Source organism: Labeo rohita, chromosome 15 (genome assembly GCF_022985175.1).
Source record: "Labeo rohita strain BAU-BD-2019 chromosome 15, IGBB_LRoh.1.0, whole genome shotgun sequence".
Lineage (NCBI taxonomy): Eukaryota > Metazoa > Chordata > Actinopteri > Cypriniformes > Cyprinidae > Labeo > Labeo rohita.
The window spans coordinates 3,139,818-3,162,748 of record NC_066883.1 but is presented as its reverse complement, the minus strand read 5'-3'; the positions used below and the strand labels follow the sequence as shown (position 1 = coordinate 3,162,748).

The window sequence follows — 22,931 nt, the reverse complement described above, 5'->3', positions numbered from 1 at the left end:
GAAGCTACCCATCATCAAGTGCTTACGGTGTTTTAGTTTAGACAGAAGTATCACAAAACTCAAAGTGCCAAATTTAATGTTTATTTAAAATAAACTGCGGTGCAGTTAAAACATGATAATATTCCACAAGTTATAATTACTATATAGTATAAAACAGTCATTTTATTTAAAAACAATAAAACAGAAGGAGCACAGAATGAATTTGACATGTAAAATGTTTAGAGACAGAGTGAGAGAAGTGATGAACAGCGATGTGGAAACAGACAAAACATCAGAATGAAAGAGTGATTGGAGTATTTCCCCTCCTCAGGCCGTCTCGATCTCACGCAGGACGATGGTTTTGGGGTTGATGGCCACGTTCTTGGTGGTGTTGTGCGTCTTGTAGATGCCGATGAGACGGTCGGCCATCTCAAACATGTTGTTCCTCAGGGAAATGATGATGAACTGAGCATTCTTGGTTTGCTCCTGCAATAAATTAAACCCAAACGTGTTAGAAAATAGAACGCATTGTTTGATGGTAAGTTCAAGTAAGCCAGCGGTTCTCAATTCCAGTCCTCACACACCCCCTACTCTGCATATTTTGCATGTCTCCCTTATTTAACACACCTGATTCTGATAACCAGCTCGTCAGAAGAGAGCTACGTGCACGAACGGTGTTCTGATTGACATGGTCCCTACACAGTGTTTACTGCTCCCTACTCCCTGAGCAGGGGAAATCCGTTGAAGTTTGTCACTTTGGAACATTCATTCACATATTTGTGCTATGCCACCACCTGCAGCGTCTTCACACACGGACAAAACATACTAGAGAAGCGTGACATCATATAACGTTTTAAATAAATACAATTTAATTTCACATCTCGCGGACTTCAATGCCCTTTGAATAGAACACATACACTTGTTTCGAACTGGAATCATGGCAGAATATCATGTGTTCGTCCACTTCGAAGGGCACTTATGGCCGATTAGAACAAACGTCTGAAGTGATAAGAGATGCACACAAAATGTGCAGAGCAGGGGGCGCAAGGACCGAAATTGAGAACCGCTGAAGTAAGCGTAACACTCAATTACATAATGTTTGTATTTACTGTTTATCAGGGCTCTACAGTGCAACCATTAGTTACATTTGGGTCTGAAAACTATTGCGTCAGGACTCTATGCTCACTTTTCTTTTTAGGAGCACTTCTGCTCCTTACTTGAAAATTTAGGAGCACAGTAAACATTTCAGGAGCACCTACTAATCAATCAAAAAAAAAAAAAAAAAAAAAAAAAAAAAACGGATCAAACATTAGCCTTCCCATTCCGAAGTGATATTTGACACCTTAAAGTGATTTACAGGGGGATTTTTTTTTACCTTTGTAATGGTATTTTTTTTTTAGCTTTATTAAAAGCATGTCATCTTTTAGAGCAATTTTTTTTTTTTAATTATATTTTATAAGCTTTTTAAAATGTCTAATTAAAACAACAGAATATGAACAAATACAGTTACCAAAAAACTGAAATCCGTATTAGCAAATTAATTTGCGCTATAAGTAAAAAAAAAGCACAAAAGTGGCTTGTAGGTGTATTTTCGTGTTCAATGAGGCTCAGAGGTGCCATAAGTGCAATCAAATTCATAAATTCATGTTGAGATTAATGTTTTAAATATAAAATTTTGAATTTAGAAATTTGAAGAACTGAAAAGATACTTTAAAAATGAAACAAACTGCCAGTAGGTGGCGGCAAGTCACTGATTTAATTATTGAATCATTCATCTGATTCATTTAGGAATAAAGCAAGTGACTGTCTTTATGAATGGGAAACTGAATCATTGACTCACTAGATTAGTTTGAAAATGCATGTTCATTCATAAAGGAAACTATGTTTGAATGGAGATGCGCAGCGGCTCAGTCGTGACTCTTTTCAAACTATTTTTGACGACACTGAGTAACGCATGACAGACATATCTGTTGATACCTAGAACACAATGTTAATCAGAATTCATTCACTGCTCAAAAAACTGCCGTTTTGTTCAATGCCAAGTCCTGCAAGTGCACAAATCCTCTCATTATAACAAAGTGTAGAAGAGATTATTTTAATGATTATTAAGGGAGATTGCAAATGTGTTACTGATTTAACACAGCACTTCAATACACAAGCAGTTAATATTAAGTGTCTGATATAACACTGTTGTCTGATTTTGTTTTACTCATGCCACCTCTGAGCCTCATTAAATTTAAAAATACACCTACAAGCCATTTTTGTACAAATTAGTTTGACCGATTTTTTCATATGATTGGTAACTTATTCTTTTTAGTCTCCTTGTTCTTATTCTGCTGTTTCAATTAGAAAGTTTAAAGAGCTATCAAAAAACAAAAAAAGCCCCTGTAAATCACTTTGAGGTGTGCAAATATTACCTCATAATGAGAAGATCAGAATTTTTAATTATTGATCAGAAGGTGCTCCTGAATCTTCTGAGATTCAGGTGCTCCTAAAAAGTAAAATTAAGTAAGCTTAGAGCATTGTTTATCATAACTAAATATCTTCCTGTTCCTCACATAAATGAATTGCTTTGACTGTCACAACCATGTGTAAAGCTCAGTACTGTTCATGACTAATACCTGATCTGGCAATAAAGGTCAGTAATACAGGCAAAAATGTTACACATCAGGAAACACTGGCATAACTGCACTACATACCAACACATTTATACAGGTTGACTGGTTTCCACTAGTAAATTATTTAGACCAGTATATCTGTTACCCCTACCCTGCCCACTGTGACATCTCATTTGTTCAATTCTCAGAAACCTTCATGTGTCTGCATTAGGGATGTTAACCGATGACCGTTTGACCGGTGGTTGACCGTATCAACGTTAACCGGTCAAAGTTGTCGGTAGTCGGTTAAAAAAAAAAGTGATATCTAAATTAGGCTATTATAGACAGTGGACTATACGCTACTACAGTTAGCCATCTCATTCCTCATCTTTTTGTGTTAAGTGAACAAATTATCCCTCACACTCAATTTTTCATAACTCGCCTGTTTGTACTTAATAAACCAATAAAAACATTTGGCGCGAGGTCACAGCGTTTGGGTTCGCGCGCTCACAAGGTTTGCGAAAAGTAAAGGCAACAGGCTAAGACACTCGAGGTTAGAGCGGCGTCTCTTCGGAGCTGTCATTTTCTTAAATGAGCCGTGGCAATGTTTCAAATGAGCTTCTAACCTAGACAAACGCCTTTATTTTCAAAGCGATCACCTTGTACCCAAACCATTTGAAACTAAGGAGCCATTTGTCCTACGATTACATACAACAAGCTCTTCGGCGCCGCGTTTGCGGGACTCATGTTTCGCGCTGTAGGGGATTTTAAAAAAGTGACGTGAGTGGCAGTGTGTGTGTGTGTGTGCGGGAGGCAGAGCGGCAGAGAGATGCGACAGAGTTGCGAAATTGCAGGCGCGGCTCGAAATGGCTGTTATTTCAAATAGCGTACCATATTTTAAACTAATCGGTTAACCGGTTTCAACCGGCTAATGAGGCTCGGTGGTCGGTCAAGAAATTTTTTAGTTTTCGCCATCCCTAGTCTGCATGAGGCATCAAATGCTGAGGAGTGGTTTTGTGTTCAGGGTGAACAGAAATGTCTGGTCACACCATGTTAGCATTAGTAGCCTTAACTACAGGAAATAAGGCAGGGAAGTGTACGTACGTATATGTAACAGGCCACGATGGAGACGTTCTTGAAGTCGAGGGCAGCGTCGATCTCGTCCATGAAGTAGAGCGGCGTGGGCTTGAAGTGATGCAGCGCAAACACCAGCGCCAGAGAGCTCAGCGTCTTCTCTCCTCCTGACAGGTTATAGATCTTCTTCCAGCTCTTCTTAGGAGGACGCACACTGGCAACGGACAGAAAGCACATTGCTGTCCAGAGGCTGGCTAGACTGAGACCTTGTATTGCTTTTTGCTGCAACTTACCAAAGTCAAAATTCATGCAACATGTCTAAAAATCAAGACTTTTGTGCTTGAGCTGCTTTAAAATGCACAAGACTATTGCGCTGCATGAGTTTGAGAGTCAAGTCGTTCAGCGTTTGATATCCAGTTTTTCCTTTGAAAACATTTACAAGCCTAGTGCCTTAAAATGTGCTCATATTTTTTCCAGCATTATCAGACGACTGATCTGAAGACACACACCTGAACATGATGCCCTCAGAGAAGGGATCCAGACTGTCCACCAGCTCGAGCTCGGCGTCTCCTCCTAACGTGAGCATCTGGTAGTTCTCCTTCAGTTTGTTGGTGATGATGTTGAATCCAGCCATGAACTCGTGTAGCCTCTGCTTGCGCAGGTCCTCGCAGCCTCTCTTGAAGGCGTCTCTCTGTGTAGTGATGTCATCGAGCTCCGCCACCCTCTGCAGATACAGCTCTTCCTGCACACACACAGTCAGTCGTTTTTTTTTTGCTTTCATTCATTCACTCACTGACCAAATCAGTGCATCTCAGGTGCGTGTACCTTCTTCTTGAACTCTGCGATGGCTCCCAGGTTGGGCTTCATGTTGGAACAGCGGTCCTCCAGCAGAGCGATCTCATTCTTGATGACGTCTGGATTGCTGACGTCTTCCAGCTGCTCTGGGTTCAGTGCAGGCAGCTCTTCTGTTGGAGCACCATCGATGGAGTGCAGAGACAACTTGCTGGCCTAAAACACAAAGAACTGTGAGGAGACAAAAGACAAGAACACAGAGGCCAGTACAGGCCTTGACTAATTAAAAAAAGTCAGAAGTATACTACACTTTTACTATAATAAAACAATGGTTAATTTTCTTAAGGGATTTGTGTTAGTGTATACTTTTTTTTTTTTGTATTTTAACTGTTCTGCCTAATTGGTTTGCAAAATGATTCATGAACCCATCCAATCTAAATCAAATTATTCGCAATACGGGATCTGATTGGAGTGCTTTAAAACGGTCAATCATTTTGCAACGCAATTGTTGAACTGATTCAGAGTTTCGAAAAGCATCACTACGTGCTATTTAAAAACGTTACAAGCCCTGGTTTTTGCTAGTGAATCGCTTGAAATGAATGATCCAAGTCATGAGTTTGAATCAATCAGAGCGGTTTCAGTGGAAATGACTGATCTGGTTCATCTGTTCCTCTTTTCGCATCTTCAGCCGTGTTTACATGACACTGTCAGTACTACTACTGGCTTAGCTCAATTGTTTTTTGACATTGACATTGTTTTTTTTAATTTCACAAATTTTGAATGATAAGATGTGCTTATTGACCAAATTAAACACTTACGTCATAGATTCATTGTCTTTCAATAATTTAAGCACCTTTCAACTACCTCTATAGGAATATTGCTATTTTATGCTTAAATTTTAAAAAGTCAAATTCCAGCACTTCAAGCATTTTAAGCACCTTGTACGAATTCGAAATCACGGACTGACAAGAGCACACGGCACAGAAATCAAACCCAGAGCCATGCACTCACATAGAACACTGAACAAAACCATGACTGAACTAAATTAAATTCAATGCTTTTACCAGTCAAGTTACAAAAACACTTAACATATCTTGTTAAAACTTGTAATTAGTCTAAAAATGATCTTTTTAACTTGATGACTGGCCTACACGCTTACACATTATATACCGTTTACTGTGAATATTATATATAATGCACCATTACATAGCCACCAATATACAGTCAATATCTGCCACATGTCTGTGTCTCCGTACCTCTTTCTCCCAGTGTTTGATCTTGTTGTGGCACTCTGTGATGGCCGTGTCAATGTGCTCCACCTTCAGCCGCACATTTAGAGACTCCTTCTGCAGCGCGTGCTCTTGCTCCTGTAGGGCCTTGATCTCCTGCAGGACTCCACGATGCTGCTCCTGAACCTCCGGCAGAGCTTCCTACACACACGCACAAACTCAGAAAGGAGCACATCTTCACAGTCTGAGAGAGAGTGGACAGAGATGGAAGTACCTCAGCCTGCTGGTACGTCTGCATGATCTCTCCCGCCTGCTCCTCCAGCTTCTTCAGCTGCTCCGTCAGCTCCTCCATCAGCTTCTCATTCTCACCGATCTCCTTCTCCAGCTGAGACACGCTGTCCTCGGACTTCTTCAGATTACTGCCACACAACATTCACATTCAGTTGGAGCAATAATGACTCAGATAATTGTGAATCAAACCTCTTTTTAAATGTGATAGTGTCAAGTTTTAAAAAAATAAAATAAAACAACAACGATTAGTATCAATCTTAGTGGTTGCGGTTACTGACCGTCCAGCAGTCTTAATGGCCACTTGAGCTTTGGTGACGGCTGAGGAGCACTCGTCCAGCTGTGTGTTGATCTGGTCCAGTTTGTCCTGCTGGGCCTTCAGTTTATGGCTGTTGATGTCCACGATGAGCGTGTGCAGTCTCTTCACCTCCGCCTCCACCTTTCCTGCTTTAGTGGACGCTGCCTCAAAGTCTTCACGAAAACAAACAGGACTACATTAAGAGACACACTGATCGACTGGCAACAACAGATTGTGAAACGACATGGCTTTTGTCAATAAAATGAGCTCCAACGTTTTCAGAAGTCAGTCATGCAGATATGGAACAACTTGACTGAGTGAACAATGACAGGGGAAACTACCCGTTTATGATGCTGTAGAAACGCACCTTTCTTGTAGACCTCCAGGCTCTTCTCCATCTGCTTCTGTTTGGCTTTATCAGGAGCAGCGGAGATGACGTTGGCTTCCAGATCTTTGATCTGAGTCTTGAGATGAAGCTCCTGCTCCGTCAGGCTCTGTAACGCACATCACAGGTTAACAGAAGCTGGCGTTCACACATTCATGCTGATGTTCAGCTGTGGTTTGGCTGTCTGACCTGAATGGTGGCTGTGTATTTCTCCAGCGTGTTCTTCATGTCTCTCAGCTCACGTCTGGCTTTGTGCACCTTCTCCTCCAGCTGTTGCTTCCTCTGCTGCCAGTCCTGCAGCTGCGTCACCTCTTTGTTCAAATCCCTCTCCATTTTATCCAGCTGCAAACATCACACACCTTTAGCTAGTGATGCACTGAATGTCAACAACTGAAACCAAAAATGTTCAATAATCAAATAATGAATCAAACTGAAAAATAAAGTAAAATATCGAAGTTTTACAAAGACAAAAAATTAAATTCCACATAACAGCTTTAAAAGTGCCATTGTGCAAGCAGTGTCTGGAAATCCTGCAGTTCTCCACAGAAGTCATACAAGTCTGAACCAACATAAGGGAGAGTCAGCATCCAATCTGACCTGCTCCTGAGTGACATCAGCGCAGACTGAGGAGCCCATCCTGCCCTTCATCACTCGTCCTCCTCCTCCAGTCATGGTACCTGAGAGTGAAAGTGAGAGCAAGCTCCTCATTACCGTCATCCAGACATGTATATGTAGAGACACATGACTCCTCAATGCGGGGAAGGGGAAAAAAACAAAACAAAAACAAAAACAAACAACAACACGCAGACAGAATCCACGCATTCGTATAATAAATTCGCAATAGATCGCAGAATTGCAAAACATACATTGAGTAGGGTCTTCACATTTAGGCAAAATGCATGAGTCAGTCTTGTATGACCTATGTGACATCTGGTAAATATCACTTGATCAAATCTAGTTTTAAAAGAAATTAAAAATCTGTTTGAAATTTACGAATGGATTTCACGCAATTTATTAGTTGTACACTCTTCTTGCCACTTATTTAATATATAACCATTAATATCCTAACACACTATACATCAATGGAAAAATTATTTATTCAGATGATGTATAAATCTTTTTAAAAGTTTTCAAAAAATTGACCCCTTATGACCCTTTTTGTGGTCCAGGGTCACAAATGTATTTCATAGGGCCCTAAAAACTTAATTTAATACGTAGATTTATAAATGAATTAGACATTCTTTACTAATATTTAATTTAACCATTAAAATGTAAAACCCTGAAAATTACAACAGACTTTGTGAAAAAAAGAAGAGAAGGGAGTAAACGGACCAGCCTGTTCAATGATCTGCCCTTGCAGCGTGACGACCCTCCAGCGCTTGTCCTTCTGGAACGCCACCCGCGTGGCCTGCTCCAGGTCTTTAGCCACCAGCGTGTCTCTGAGAGCGAAGTAGAACGCCGGCCGCACGCTCTCGTCCTTCACCCGCACCATGTCAAAAAGACGAGGGATGTTCTCCGGAGTGGAGATGGAGCCCATGCTCTGCTGCCACACTTTCATCTGAACAACAGCACCAAACACCATCAGTACTCAGACACGGGCACAGGCCTTATCGTGAGGTCTAGTGAGCAATGCCATTTCCCCACCTTGTCTAGACCGATGAATGTGGCCACACCGATGTTCTGGGTCTTTAGGAACGTGACGCATTTCTGCGCCGTGTCAATGGTGTCCACTAAAATATTATCCAGCGAGCCGCAGCTAGAGGAGATGGCGATGTCGTATTTCTCATCAATAGCTCCCAGATCGCCCTGTTGAGACAACGACAGCAACATGAACACGTCTAACTGCACAGAAAGACTCTATGTGAGGTGAACGTGAGTGGACGTACCAGCCGTCCCAGGATGCCCGGGATCTTTCCCGAGCGTTTCTGCTGCATGAGTGCGTCCAGCACTTTGTTGCGGCTGCGGTTGGTGGACAGAGAGCTCTTGGCTTCAGCCACCTTCTGCCTCATGTCTCCAACCTGCACCCGCTTCTGCCGGTCCTGCTCAGAGATCTGCTCCAGCTCCTGCTCGTCCTGTAAAACAAACACACACAGTTTTTACAATCCATTTTCTGACTCATCAGCTGTGTCTCTATTTCAAAGGAGCTCAATCTTCACACAGACCTTCTTGAGCTGCTCCTCACACTGGGGTATCTTGACATTGAGGTCTTTGATGGCGGCTCTCCTCTCCCTCAGCGTGTCCACAGCCTCCTGCAGAGCATTTTTGGCCTGGTTGAGCTGGTTCACAGCGGTGTTGTGCTGACTCAGGTAGATGTCCAGCTCTGACTGCGCCACATCCATCCGTGAACGCGTCTCGTTCACCGCCTTGCTCAGCTCCAGAAGCTCCTGCTCTTTTTTCTGCAGAAAAACCAGACACGAGGAGCAGAAGATTGAGTAGGCGCTATATTTTAACAAAAAAAAAAAAAAAAAAAAAGGCATTTCTGGTTGCACAGAGTGCGTGTCGTGCTCATGCTGTGTCTGCGAGACGTTATCTCACCTCTTTATCTTCCTGTAGGCCGCTGGTCTCCTCCTTCAGGCTCTCCATCACCTGAGCCAACTTCTGCTCCTCCACCAGCTTCTTCTTCTCCAGCTCCTCCTTCTGAGCAGACGCCTCCGTGATGATCTTCTCACTGCTGGCAGGAACGCTCCTCACCTCCTCCAGCTGCACAGAACACAAGCGCTTATGAAAATCTAGAGTCGTGAATCTCAGAGTTTAGCCGTATGCTGCTGAGACTGCCACTACGAGCAGCAGATCGGGACTCCTCACCTTCTCCTTGTCTTTCTGAAGCTGTTTCTGCAGTTTCTTGGTTTTGCTCTTGGTGTGTTTGAGTTTCTCGCGCACCTCCACATCCTGCAGGTCCAGCTGGGTAAATTTCTCCTTCTGGCTCTCTATGAACTTGGTCAGCTTGGTTAGTTTCCTTTCAAGGAAAAACAAGCACAATACCCCTCAACTATAAGACAGCTACCAAGACAAATGTCTGAGCAGCAGATGCCATCCAGGTATTATTCATGTTTTTATGGATGAAACCTCCTACTTTTCCACGCCCTTCAGCTCCTCGTTCTTGGTCTTCATTTCCTCTGTCAGCTGGCTGCTTTTGTCACTCAGTTCCTTTGTGTCCTCCTGAATCTGCTGTTTCTCGGCTTCTTTGGCTGACGCACGCTTCTGTAGATCATGCCTGCAGAAACACAAACGTCACTTTGAATAACCAAACCCTTCTATAGGAAACCCAACATATCTCTGATGAAGTAACACCACAATGCCATTACTGAGGCACTAATTCACCGCACACAGTATGAAATCTTCGAGTCAGACTATGAAGAAATCAACAGCACACATTCATTGTGAAATGTTTACTAAGTAAATGAAACCAGTTTCAACAATGTTCACACTCAAATGAGTCACTGAATCATTCACTGACATTGACAGATGCTTCGCTGAAGTAACGGCTCCAAACACACCAGCAGATTGCTTGTTATATGCTAAACACTCCAGGTTCATTATGAAACTACTAGACCAGTGGTTCTCAACCTTTTTCGGGCCAGCGCCCCCCTACCCATTATCCAGGTCGCTCACCGCCCCCCATCAAATAAATCGTAGTCTAATTGTTCTCACTGAATATTAAAGTTGATTATTATTATTTTGTGTTTATAATAAGGACTGTTATTATATTTACAGTAATTCAAATGTATGGGATCATTATGATTTTTAGGAAATTACTTTATTTCAAGGATGCATTGAATTAATCAAAAAAGACAGTGAAGTACTTTTTTAGAGTAAATTATTTTAAAATAAGTGTAATAACATTCATTTACAGAGTTTTTAAGCATGTTGGTGGTTTTCATTGCTACAGCTTCAGTGTTGTTGAGATGCGGATATATCTTGTTGCCCCAAATTTAAAAAGACTAAATAAAAATGACACAGTGGATATTGTTATTTTGGTGAGTAAATACCACATTTACTCATGCTTTACTTTACTTTATATTTACTACTTTACTATATTTCATAGATTTTGTGAGAATATTTCAAAGTTTACTTTAAAAAAACTAAGTACAACCCTAATTCTAGAAAAGTTGGGACATTTTGTAAAATGATAAAATCTGTAATTTGTTCATTCTATTTAACTTTTATTTAATTGACAAAAGTAAAAAGAAAAGATTTCCAAAGTTTTCACTGACCAACTTAAATGTATTTTGTAAATATAAACATATTTATTTATAAAATATTTATTTATTTACTTGAAGTATGCATCACACTCCAAAAACGTTGGGGCAGAGGCAAAATAAAAGTGAAAAGGTTATAGAATAACCAAATAAACTGCTTTGAAACAGCAGTAAGGGAATCATGTTTGGCTATAAATGGAGCTTCTCAGTCTTCGCAAGCAAAGCTGGATCATGGCTCAAAATTTGTTTGTATTAACAAATTAAAACTAAGTTGGCCAGTGAAAACATTGGATTTGTTATAGTCAATTAAATTTCAAATCTTGCTTTTTTGTCAGTGTGTTGTGCCAGCTATAATAATAAAAAGAAATGTTTCTTAAGCAACCGTCAGCATCATTTCTGAAAGATCATGTGACACTGAAAGCTGTAGTAATATACTGTAGCTTAGCATGAGAAGAGAACACATTTTAAAATATATTCAAATTTTTTTTTTTTTTTTTTAAATGGTAGATTTACTGTTTTTAATGTAGGCTGTTTTTTTAAACAAACAAATGCAACCTTTTTTATGAACCCATTAACAAATCATACTGACCTTTTTTAATGCTAGTGTATATTATAGGCTATATTTTATTTATAAAATATAGGCCTGTTTTGAAAGCATGTATCTTAACCCTTAAAACAGCTCATACATAATATTTTTTTTTTAATCTCATTAAATGGCACATGACATTCATCACATTTTTGACTTATCATTTGAAGTATCATTATCATCAGTTTGAATAAACTCCTTAGAAATGTGGTATTCAAACCAACTGCAGCCAATCAGCAAACAAAAAGTATTAATATTAATTTTTCTAAACAAGAAAAAACATCTCTTGCTTTATCGTGTATAAATGTTTGCTATTGTTTTGGTGCAGCAGCTGCGCTACAGAAAGTCAAGCAAACACTAAAGTACTGAAGTCGTTGCTAAGGAAATGATACACCGTCTAGTCTAGGAGCGGGAGATTTGTATGTGTCTTACACGTAGAACTGACACAGGAGGCTCCTCTTCTTAAAGATGTCGTTCTCCAAAGTGAGGAACTCCACGGCCTTATTCTTCTCTCCCTCCAGAGCGCTCTTCTCCTTCTCCACCAGCTTCACTCGATTCAGCTGCACACAAACACAATGACACAGTTCACTAATCACATGTGTAAATACAGTGCGATAAGATAAGAACATTTTTGGTCAGAATCAATCAGTGACAGTGCGCCAGTGAAGATGTCTCTCTCTAGCCTGTACCATACTGGCTGCTGTAAATCAAAATGAACTTCCTGATCTTTCCAAAATCATGATGATCCACAAGCAAGCAAAGGCACTAGCGAGGACCAGTCACAGCACAAAGGAATCCAAGGTTACCTCAATGTCACCTGCCTAGCCACTAAATCTTCCTTCATAAAACAGGCTTCAGGCTTGAACTAAAACTAACTTTGGGGGAAAAATAAAAATAAAAAATTCTCAGAGGACTAGAACTATTGTAATCCAAAAAAAATGTTTGACAGACAGAGCTCTGGTGTTAGTGCCTTGCATGTCCTGTACTGTGTAACTCACTTGTTCTTCAAGCTAAAGTAAAAAGGGTAAATCTCCTGAGAGATCCTCGAGGTGTGAATGTTTCTGCAGTGTATGAGCACATGCTGACGGCTGCATGTTCAGTCAGGTATTGCTGTACCTTCTCTCCTCGCTGCTCGTTCAGTAACTCGACCCGCCGGCACAGGATGTTGATGGGCTCTTTGAGACGGCAGGAGCCGATGATGTCCTCCAGGTACTCCAGCATGCCCTCGTCATGCTCCGTCTGTCCTTTGGGCTTCATCATGGCAATCTGCTCCACCTCACCCTGACAATGACACGACACAACAGCACTTACACACACATCCTGACGCACCGCTCATCTCCATACCCATTTAATCATAGCGGAGCACTGAAACGTAAAACAGTTACTACATTTCACCAGTCAACCGCTAAAGATTCAAAGCAAACATGCTAGGGATGTACCTTGTTGCTTTCTTTGAACTATTATTGCACTGCAATTAACCATTAACCAGTATTTCCCATTAATCACTCAGGCTGTGACAGCTCACCATAGTTCATATGAAAATATATTTAGACCTCAAAACGCTCAAGTTCTCCCAAAACACACTGTGTCGTGCACCACTGATTTGGCAAAGCATCAATCAGACTAATTTTGAAATCCCAATACGGCTTTGTCATGTGATCTCCTGCCATCCAAGCGGTCAATGAATCTGAGTTTTTAGTTGATATTGTGCTGCATTTCTGCTACGACTGATCCTTAAAGTTGTACTGCACAATCTGCACTGGCACATGTGATCGTCACAGACTTGTTTTGGCAATGCGTTTCATTATTGTTTGACCTCTGTTAACAGATCAAGATGACGACAGGGGTATATGCATTATGCGGTGACCTCACGTTTACATAACTTATAAAACATGATCAACTCATCAATTTAACTCAACTAATTTCTAGTGTCACTACTATAACCTTACAGTAAAAATAAATGTTGATATATAACATAACCCAGATAGACACATAGAGAAGATAGAAAGACAGATAGATAAGACAGATAGATATGCAACCCAGATCATAGCACTCAGTGCTAGATACAACACTTGTACAGAGTGAATTGCATGAAAGTCAGCAGTGGTCAACCCTTCTGAGGAGGAAAATATCAAGAAATATTGTTAAAAACAAAACTCTTTAACTTATACTTTCTTCTTTTCACAAAAAACAAAAACAACTTTTAAAACTTAACTCTTGTAAAGAATGTTCTTAAAAATCATTATAAATAACTTAAAGTTAGAATAACCTTTCAATCCTTAAAGTGCTTCTATTATGCCTTTTCAAATATGACCTTTCAGGCAGTGTGTCATGTAGCTGTATGTGAACATAAACTATCTGCAAACTTATGAAGCTGACAGTAAAATAAAGTTATTGTCTATCAAAAAAATGATTTGGCTCACAATCGCCTGAACGAGTCGTCAGGAATTTGAACCTTATTCTGTTACGGCTTTACATCACGAACTAACACATTTGTATAATGTCCACCCACGTTCTACATGGCAAACAACTTGCCCGCCCACTAACAGTACAATTTCCATGTGGTTTACATCACGTCGAGAAGACGCTGTATCCTATGCTGTGAGAGTAAATTTGTTTCATATTTCCTTTCAAAAGATGAATCTACAAAGATTCAGTGGTTAACATTCATTTTTTCAACAACACCTCAGCAGTACAATTCCAATCTTGTGTTGTGTTCCCATCATTTGACTGACTGCTTTTCCAATCTCGGAAAGTACAACGCGGGATTCACCAAACATTTGCTCTTAAAAGACAGATCAGTCCCCAGTTTATTTGGACCGGCTTGTTCATTTGAACCTCTACCTGTAAGTATGATTAATAATTGATGATTGTATTTTCTAGCGATCGTTCAAAATACATAGTTGTGTATGTTATGTTGTGTAACAACCCTTCACATGTCTTACTAACCGGCTAAATCACGCTTCTGTAGTTCAGCTGAGGGCCCACTGTAGTCTAAAAATTTGTGATTGATGCAGCTTGACTGTCTGTCTGTCTCATTAGTTGAAGTAATGATAAAGGATGGCGCACGACTTTACACAGCGTAATGCATTATACAATGCTGAAGTTTACAACATAGAGGTGCGCCCGGTTCGCTTACATAAAAAAAAATTGTGAGCACTTTATGCGGTAGACCGTGCTAACTTGTCGATCAACCACTTCAGCCGTTTCATCGTCAGACTCCGGCTCAAATTGGTATGGTAAAATCAATGTCATCTTTTCTATGTATTGACAAGTCTCCAGGACTGTCATTCAGTTATGGCAATGCGCGTTTCGTTCTCCGACATGCTGAACGCGGTAGACCAATCATAAAGGACTGCGCCATCTGACCAATCACAGCAGCGAGGGCTCATGGAAAGGAGGGGTTTAGAGAGACTGATTCTTTGAACTGCTTCGCATGAGTCATTTACGAATCATTTAGAAATAGAAAGGTAAAATTAAATCTATTTTTTGAGAAAACTGAAGTGTTTTTTGACCTTGCATACATGTAAACCTGTTTTAGGAGACTCATAAAACAATATTAGCAACCTTTAAAATGGCATAATAGGAGCACTTTAAAGGTAAGATGTTTAATAAATTTGTTTCAAATTAAACATTTCTATGCTACTATATGCATTATTACTATTGACTTATACGACTAGCTCGCTGAAGTGACACCACTGCTTACGTAAGCAAAGATCTGCAATGTGAGACGTGACTTTTTGCAGAGCAACAACTTAAATAGGGACCTTGTTTGCAATTTTATAATTATGAGTAATTCAGCAGTTAAGAGTCATTCACTCAAGAGAATTTGCAAGAAAGACAGTGAATCGAACGCAGAGGACTCTATAGATACAGGCTCTTTACACAATAAATACTGAAATACAAAAAACAAACAAATAAAAAAAAACAAAAAAAAAAACAAACAAAAAAAAAAAAAAAAAACAGCAGTCATCATGCCAAAAGTTGGGCAAGTAAAAAGGTAAATAATTACTAGCTACTAATTACATCTTCAACAGTGTAATTAAATTATAGTACTAATTATGCTCTCTAAAAAGTATTGCATTATTTGACTAATTAATGACTAAATCCCATACCAGCTAAACAATGCAAGCACACACACGAAACTGCTGTGTCAATTCTCTCAAATTAATAATATAAAATTGCATAAATTATTCTCGAACTGACCAAAGAACTTAAAGGGAGAAGGTTACATTAGAACATACATTGTATCGTTAGATACAACGTATGTTCTAATGTGCTGAAATCCTGTCAGTTTAGTCAATGAAAATAGTCTGTGTGCTTATTGTGATTATTATGCTAATCTGCGGCTAGTGCAAAAACATGGTTGATCAGAGAGTCATACAATCAGATGCAGCCCAAAGTACACTTCAGCTCTCTGTATCCCGCAGTGGTCCACACACTGTCTGTGTGACATTATTTTCATCAACAGGAGGGTTCGCGGATGTACAACAGCACAGGCGTGAGGTGAATGTTCCTTTGTTAAAGTGCATGCTGGGGATTGATTTATAAAATGCTCCTCTGCTAGGAACATATCAGTCACACAAAATGAAATTAATCTGTTGCAATGGTAAACTGAACACAAGAGCTAACACTGTCCCACAGAGGAGTCACGGAGCAGCGGCACTCACAGTGAATAATGATACGGTGAAGGAAGTGAAGGAGGCTCGCTCCTGCCACACTGAAGCAGCACACACAATATTGGGGCTGGCCTTGACTTTAACACGCCAATATTTACGTGCTGCTAAAGCGAGGAAGGTAGAGTGGACAGATGTTGACCTCTGACCTTTTTGGACAGTCTATGTTTGCAAACCACGTGCAATTGTCAGGTTTGGCGTACGAGAGTCCCTTAAAACTCTAGAGCAGCAAATGATGGTTTGCACCTTGCCTCATGTTGAAAACCATGACGCGCTGCTATAGCGGTCTAAGGTGGATTTAGCCAGGTTTAGTCGTTCACGACTCTCCAGAAAACACAAGAGGCCAACAGCAATGATGAAAGCATGCAGCGCTTCAAACGAGTGAGAAGAGGTAACTTACCTGCAGGATGAGGAAGCGGTTGTGGTCCAGGTCAATACCGTGGCTGCGCAGTAATATGCCCACATCTTTGAAGGTCGCTTTCTTGCCATTGATGTGATAGGAGGAGGAATTATCTTTGGCAGCGGTTCTCGACACGTAGAACGAGCTGTTGGGAATGACTTCGTAGTCGTCTCCTTCCTGAACACACAGAAGACAGTTCAATGCTGGACAGCAGGGACAGAGACACTTCAGGGGTTCTAAATACTCACTGAACGACCAATGTGGCAAATACATATTGTAAAGTACAAAAATGCCATGCAGTCTCTCAATTCATGTAAGCTACTAAAACCAAAGCCAAGGCCTGAATTTCAGCACAGGATTTCAGGTGCTGTGCATAATTTTACTAATAACCGCAAGTATTTATTCTCTAAAGCACATAGGTTGAAGGAGTAAATGAACCCACAAAGATCCACACAATGAGTCTGAAATTAAACTTTCTTGAGCTTTGTTGGCTACTGCATGATAAAAATGACCCCAAAACACCATCTAGAGTAGGGCTGTGTATTGCCAAGAATCTGGCGATACGATACGCATCACGATACAGGGGTTGTGATACGATGTTGCGATACATTGCGATATTGTAAACAAGGCGATATATTGAGATATTTTTTATGTTATGAATAGGACATAATCTTAGGAAAGCTGTTATTAAGAACACAGCACCATATGCAAACCATCACTTTTTGTGCAGTACGAGTAAAGGGGGGAAATAAAGTGCTTGCAAGATTCTTTAGTTATTAAATGTATAAAATGTAAGCTTTTATAAACAGACCATATACATTTTTAGACCCTGCTTTACAATTTAAGTTTACAATTGTAACCATGTCAGATCATTTTGATCTGAACTTAAGAATTACATCTGCTTAATATCAATAAAAAATAAAGTGCTTACTGGATTCCTGAAGAAAACAAAAGAACTGTAAAACAATAAAATAAATACAGATATTAGACATTCTCAGAACCTTTTTGTTCTGAGAACTTAAAAGTTTTGGATTTTGCAAGTTTTTCAGTTTGTAATTATGCACCGCATGGAATCGCCGAGACCGTGACGCGAGCACCGCCTCAACTGCACAAAACAGCCCCACCACGAGAGAAAGCAGCGGGCAGCCGCATGGCTACCCCACTACACCCGGCGCGAAAGAACCACGGTGCGGGCGCCACCTCGGCTGCACGGGACGCTTCTGCTGCACAGGCGGATGGTGGCTGCGTGGCGGTTCCGCTGCTCGCCGCAGCCTGGAGCGATTGTTACCTCAAAAGCCCGAAATGACGCCACACTTTACACCGAGGCGGGAGCAGGAACTATTCTTTCATCCTCCATTAACGCTAACATTAGTGGCGTGCCCTTATGCTAGTATTTCCTGTCACTGTTTAAGTTCAGAGTTAAGACGATTACAGTCTAGCGGTCAGGACATAAGCTCAAAACGAAACAACTGTCATGAAACTTGTATGATTTATTTTTTTTTTTTTAAATACCGATATTCCGTTTTTGAGAATCGACACAGTATCGCCAAACAAAACATCGCGATACACACGTGTATCGATATTTTCTTACACCCCTAATCTAGAGTCCAAGATTTTAACTCTAAAGTATCCGTAAATATCCTTTTAATAATATAAATGATTCAGCAGACAAAACTTAATGTAGAGTTAACTTAAAATACGCATCGTACAAACGCAAATCCAGTAAACCGTGCAAACATTTAAACGAGTCGCATTTAAAACAAAAATTGGGGGGGAGGGGGGACATTTTTTTTCTGAAAAGATTTTCAAAATTTCTGCTAATTTCTTGCAAGTGTGTAATATTTACACACACACAAAAAAAGAAAATGTTTGACAACACTTTAGATGAAGTACTGTGCTGACAGTGTAGATAGAATTTGTACTGCCAATTAAAAGGTAAATAAAATAATGAATTTATTGTGGAGACCAATCTTTTCATGTGCGCTCTTGCTCACCTTGTCGACGATCTTCTGGAAGTGCACCTCTACAGTGCAGCTCTGGATGTCCGGATGGGCGTCAGAACTGTGGATCAGCACCGACAGCTTCTTCGAGCGAATCTTCTGAGCTCTGTATCCAAACACGAAGAGCATGGAGTCGATCACATTGGACTTGCCGCTGCCGTTTGGACCGATGATACAGGAAAAGCGCTGGTGACAGAAAAATTTAAACAGAACGTCATGAAAACACCTCTGAACTCATGTCAAGGTATGTTTTCTTGCACTGATGTCATATTATCAGGGAAGCTAAGAGGTGATGTGGTACAGCACTCATCAGTGACTGCATTTGCAAGACTGAAAACTATTTATCTATCCATCAACAAGTATTTGAACACATAAATCACTCATTTGAATCACAGACTCGGGGCTCTACAGTGCGACCATTTCAGTCGCCTTTGCGACTGAAAACTATTGCGTGCAACTACGAAAAAATATTTAGGAGCACCATGTGCGACTGACTCGATCAGCATATGTGTGTTTGCGCTCAGGGGAGCTTCAAAGGTTTCTATGTGTTTTTGCAGAGTTGAGTAATGTATCACAGACATATCTCACCAATCCTTTCATAAACAAAGTGCGGACAGGGTATAAATAAGAGATCCGTTGTGCAGTGTAGGGAGCTTAGTTGATTATAATAGAACTTTGTGAGATTGTGATGAACTAAGATGACTGACAGCTTTTAACGATTATTGAGAGAGTTTGTAAATGTGATATTGATTTAATACGACAGTTTGACAAACAAGTGACATACACTGTCTGACTAAAGCAGCATTGCTTGATTTGGCTCCACTTCGTTGGCGAAATTAGTTTGAAACAAGTCACAACTGAGCCGCTGCACATCTCTATTCAAACACAGCGGCGTTCCGTTTATGAATGAAGGTGCGTTTTCAAACTAATCTAGTGAGTCAATGATTCGATTTCCCATTCATAAGGAGTCACTTCGTTTATTCCTAAATGAATCAGCCATTCGAATGAATCAAATGAATGAATGATTCAGTAATTAAATCAGTGACTTGCCGCCACCTACTGGCAGTTTCAGCTTAATTTTTAAAGTATCTTTCAGTTATTTAAATCATTTTGTATTTCTATATTCAAATTTTATATTTAAAACATTAATCTCAACATGAATTTATGAATTTAATTGCACTCTGAGCCTCATATGAAAAATACACTTACAGCCACTTATACACTTAGAGTTCTGTGCCACCTCTGTAGTACAAATTAATTTTGTTAATACTGATTTCATCTGATTAGTAACTTACTCTTATTCTAAAAAGTAGAATAAGTTACTAATCAAATGAAATCAGTATTAACAAAATTAACAGATTAAGTAAAGTGCTCCTAAAAATAAAAGTAAGCGTAGAGCCCTGAGACTATGATCAAGTTGCATAAAAAATAAAAAAAGAGTTGAAGAAAGAAATAATTTGCTCCAAACCCATAAACGAATTGAAAATATTATTCCATATTTTAAAATCAGCAGTCCACAAGAGGGCGCAATTAATAAATCTGAATCAAAGGGCACTGTTTTGTTGTCTATCACAAACACCAAAAGTGTGAAAGTACCATTCAATTCTATCGTTTTTGTAATAATTAACTAAAGAAATTCTGACCCACAATCAATGCATTATTTATACTGACGTTCGGGACAGGGCTATTACTGATAATTCAAGCCAAACAAATAAATAAATAAGTAAATACATAAATGACCTTTCATTACTTAAAATAAATTAGAATTAACTGAAATAATATTATTTTAGTTAAAGCAACATTTCCAATTTGTTGACTAAAACTGAACTAAAATAACAAACTAAAAGTCAAAATACTAAAATATAATAGTGTATAAATGACACAAGTACAGTAATAGCATACTAATGTTACTACTACTAACACTGATTGAGCTTCATTTGAATTACTTTCATTGTGGAACATGACTATGTGAAGAACTGCAAAAAGTGTTAACTTAAGAAACAACTCCACTAAAAATAAAAAATAAAACACTAGCTGATTCAAAGACATGGGGCACAAATGAATCAGAAAACAGAGCTCCAGCAGCATTTGAGAGCCACAGAGACACCTGATGAATCACACTCATCCAGCCGCTGCACTACCTTATGGAAGGGCCCCAGAATCTGCTCTCCAGCGTAGGACTTGAAGTTTCTGTTGACGATGTGCGTGATCATGAGGCGCGGGGCCCCCGGTTCGGAGCTCATGGCGGGAGGCGGCGGAGGAGGGATGCTGGCCAGGATCTCCTCCAGACTGCGGTTATCCAGCTCCTCAGCAGACTCGCCCGGAGCCGCATCTACGGAGAAAATGACAGTCAATCAAACCACATATATAAACACACCACCATGTGACTTCATTTGCGGCAAAAGCTTTGACCTTACAGCTGTCAGTCACATTACAGCTGTCAAATTTCCAGATGTTATTGTATTATAGCATGGGATGAAAATAAATAAATAAATAAAGGTAGTTGCAACTTTGCCCCAGTATTGCGATTTTCTATTCACCTTTTTCCCCCTCTGAATTCAGAAATTACATTTCACAATTTTATTAGAGAATAAAATTAAAAAGTCTTTGTCACACTTTTCCCCCCTCGCAACTGCATGTTTATATGAGAATTGTGAGATCTATCCTGTTATGGAAACAACGGCGTCAAAATTTACGACTTATGTTTTTACGAAAAAAAAAAAAAAAAAAAAAAAAAAAAACTTTCCCGACATATAAAAGTTAGTAAAGTAACTGGTTTTTGTAACGGGCCAGTCAGAGGTAAAGAACTGCTGCTGCTGAATCTGAAGTCATGCGATTTAGTTGAGTGAACACTAAGTTGCATGAGCAGCGGACTAACCGACTTCACCGAACAATAGATCCGTGTCGGGATGAGGAGGAAACATCCGCTGAAGTGTTTGCCTTGTAACGCCAGTGACGGTTTCTCTCGTGACAGTCAGATCAGGATTCAGTTCTGAACAAACTTTCACCGGCCGGTCTTACCGTGCAGGCGGGGCGGCGTGCTGCTCTCCGCGGCGGCGGCGCTCGTGGGTTTGCGGGCTGCGCTCTGCTCATCGTCGGACTCGTCCAGCGCCTCCGCCGCTCTTTTAGCGGCCGTCGAGCTCTTGGTTGTTTTCGTAGGCATGATTCACGGCACCTGAAAGCACATTATCCCGGGTCAAACACCAACACGATGCACAACACTGAGCATTCGTCAAAAACAACACACGAAGTCATTGTACGAGTGGTAAAAAAACAAAACAAAAAAAAAAAAACAACAGCGAATACACTGGCTTCGTCGCTTCTCTCATAACGCAGCGAAGTGTATGTGTGTGTTGTGAAGTGACGTCGGAGTCTCGCCGCTCACACAAAGGAAAACACACAGCTGACAACTACAACACCACAAACCGAGCGCACGACGCGACTTTTCGACGCATGTGGTGTTTGTTGTGAGCTCACACAGGACAACACTGGAAAACATTTCAAACCGGTGTGTTTGTGCTGAACTTCATCCTCGAGAGAGAAAGAAAGCAGAGAATATCACGAAATTAAACGACTGCAGCAACACAAACAATCTGGTTGAGAATAGTTGAGTGAAACTACACATGCAGAATCCGAACTAAAAGTGATTTATAGCAACTGAGCTTTGAAACACACCAATATTAGTGTAAGTGCTGGGATTGGATACAAGTTACTTTGAAAAGCTCTGAAAGCGACATGACAGTGATGTGTTTGCGAACTGCTTTCGTTCTCTTTAACAGCACAAACCAACAGATGCTGAAAAAATAAGTGTATAAACAAACGGATTTACTTTAAATGAAACAAGACATAATGATATGTACGTAAGGCGAAGGAAACGCTTTGTTTCACAATAATAATTATTATACACGACTACGCTGTCAAAGAATCAGTCGTCATTTCAATAAAACCGGGTAAAACCAGCTCACACGGTGTAAAAATATCCACACAAGTTACCTGAGCGTCTGATGTGACTGTTCATTATTACATTTGTTCATTAACGCAAATAAACGCGCGTGTGTGTGATCTGACAAACTGACACTTCACAATCCGCATAAATGTCATCGTTTACCTTCGATTCGGCTGATTTCCCTCGCACTTGTCGATATCACTCCGATATATGAGCCGGATTCACATATATTACGCGTTAAGAGAGTAAAATGAGGGTAAATCTGCGCTCCTTTACTTCCCCGTACAGAAATCTCACTCGTAAATGGCGCGTAAACTGAGAGCACAAACCCGAGTCCGTTGTAGCCCGCGCAGTGCTTCATGGGAACACGCGTCACGTGACCGGCCAGTTTTATTTGTTTTTGTTTTTTTTAGTAACAAGCAGACAGAACACGCACAAAAATCACTCCAAATACAATGTATTAAAAAAACGATATAAATGAA

At 40.1% G+C, this 22,931-nt stretch overlaps 1 protein-coding gene across 1 annotated transcript; it reads right to left on the bottom strand.

The window, feature by feature from the left end:
- Positions 1 to 67: 67 nt before the first annotated feature.
- On the bottom strand, positions 68 to 22,787 carry smc4 (structural maintenance of chromosomes 4). Its single transcript, XM_051129958.1, has 24 exons — positions 22,612 to 22,787; positions 21,525 to 21,678; positions 20,645 to 20,835; positions 18,498 to 18,689; positions 16,504 to 16,680; positions 12,544 to 12,708; positions 11,860 to 11,987; positions 9,716 to 9,856; positions 9,448 to 9,598; positions 9,178 to 9,342; positions 8,805 to 9,038; positions 8,529 to 8,714; positions 8,287 to 8,448; positions 7,975 to 8,200; positions 7,240 to 7,319; positions 6,832 to 6,984; positions 6,625 to 6,751; positions 6,241 to 6,430; positions 5,946 to 6,090; positions 5,699 to 5,872; positions 4,476 to 4,658; positions 4,160 to 4,392; positions 3,681 to 3,864; positions 68 to 465 (listed from the first exon to the last, which is right to left on the bottom strand). Exons 2-24 carry the CDS (start codon positions 21,664 to 21,666, stop codon positions 307 to 309), a joined length of 3,888 nt encoding a protein of 1,295 aa, XP_050985915.1. The 5' UTR covers positions 21,667 to 21,678; positions 22,612 to 22,787; the 3' UTR covers positions 68 to 306.
- Between the last annotated feature and the right edge of the window lie 144 nt (positions 22,788 to 22,931).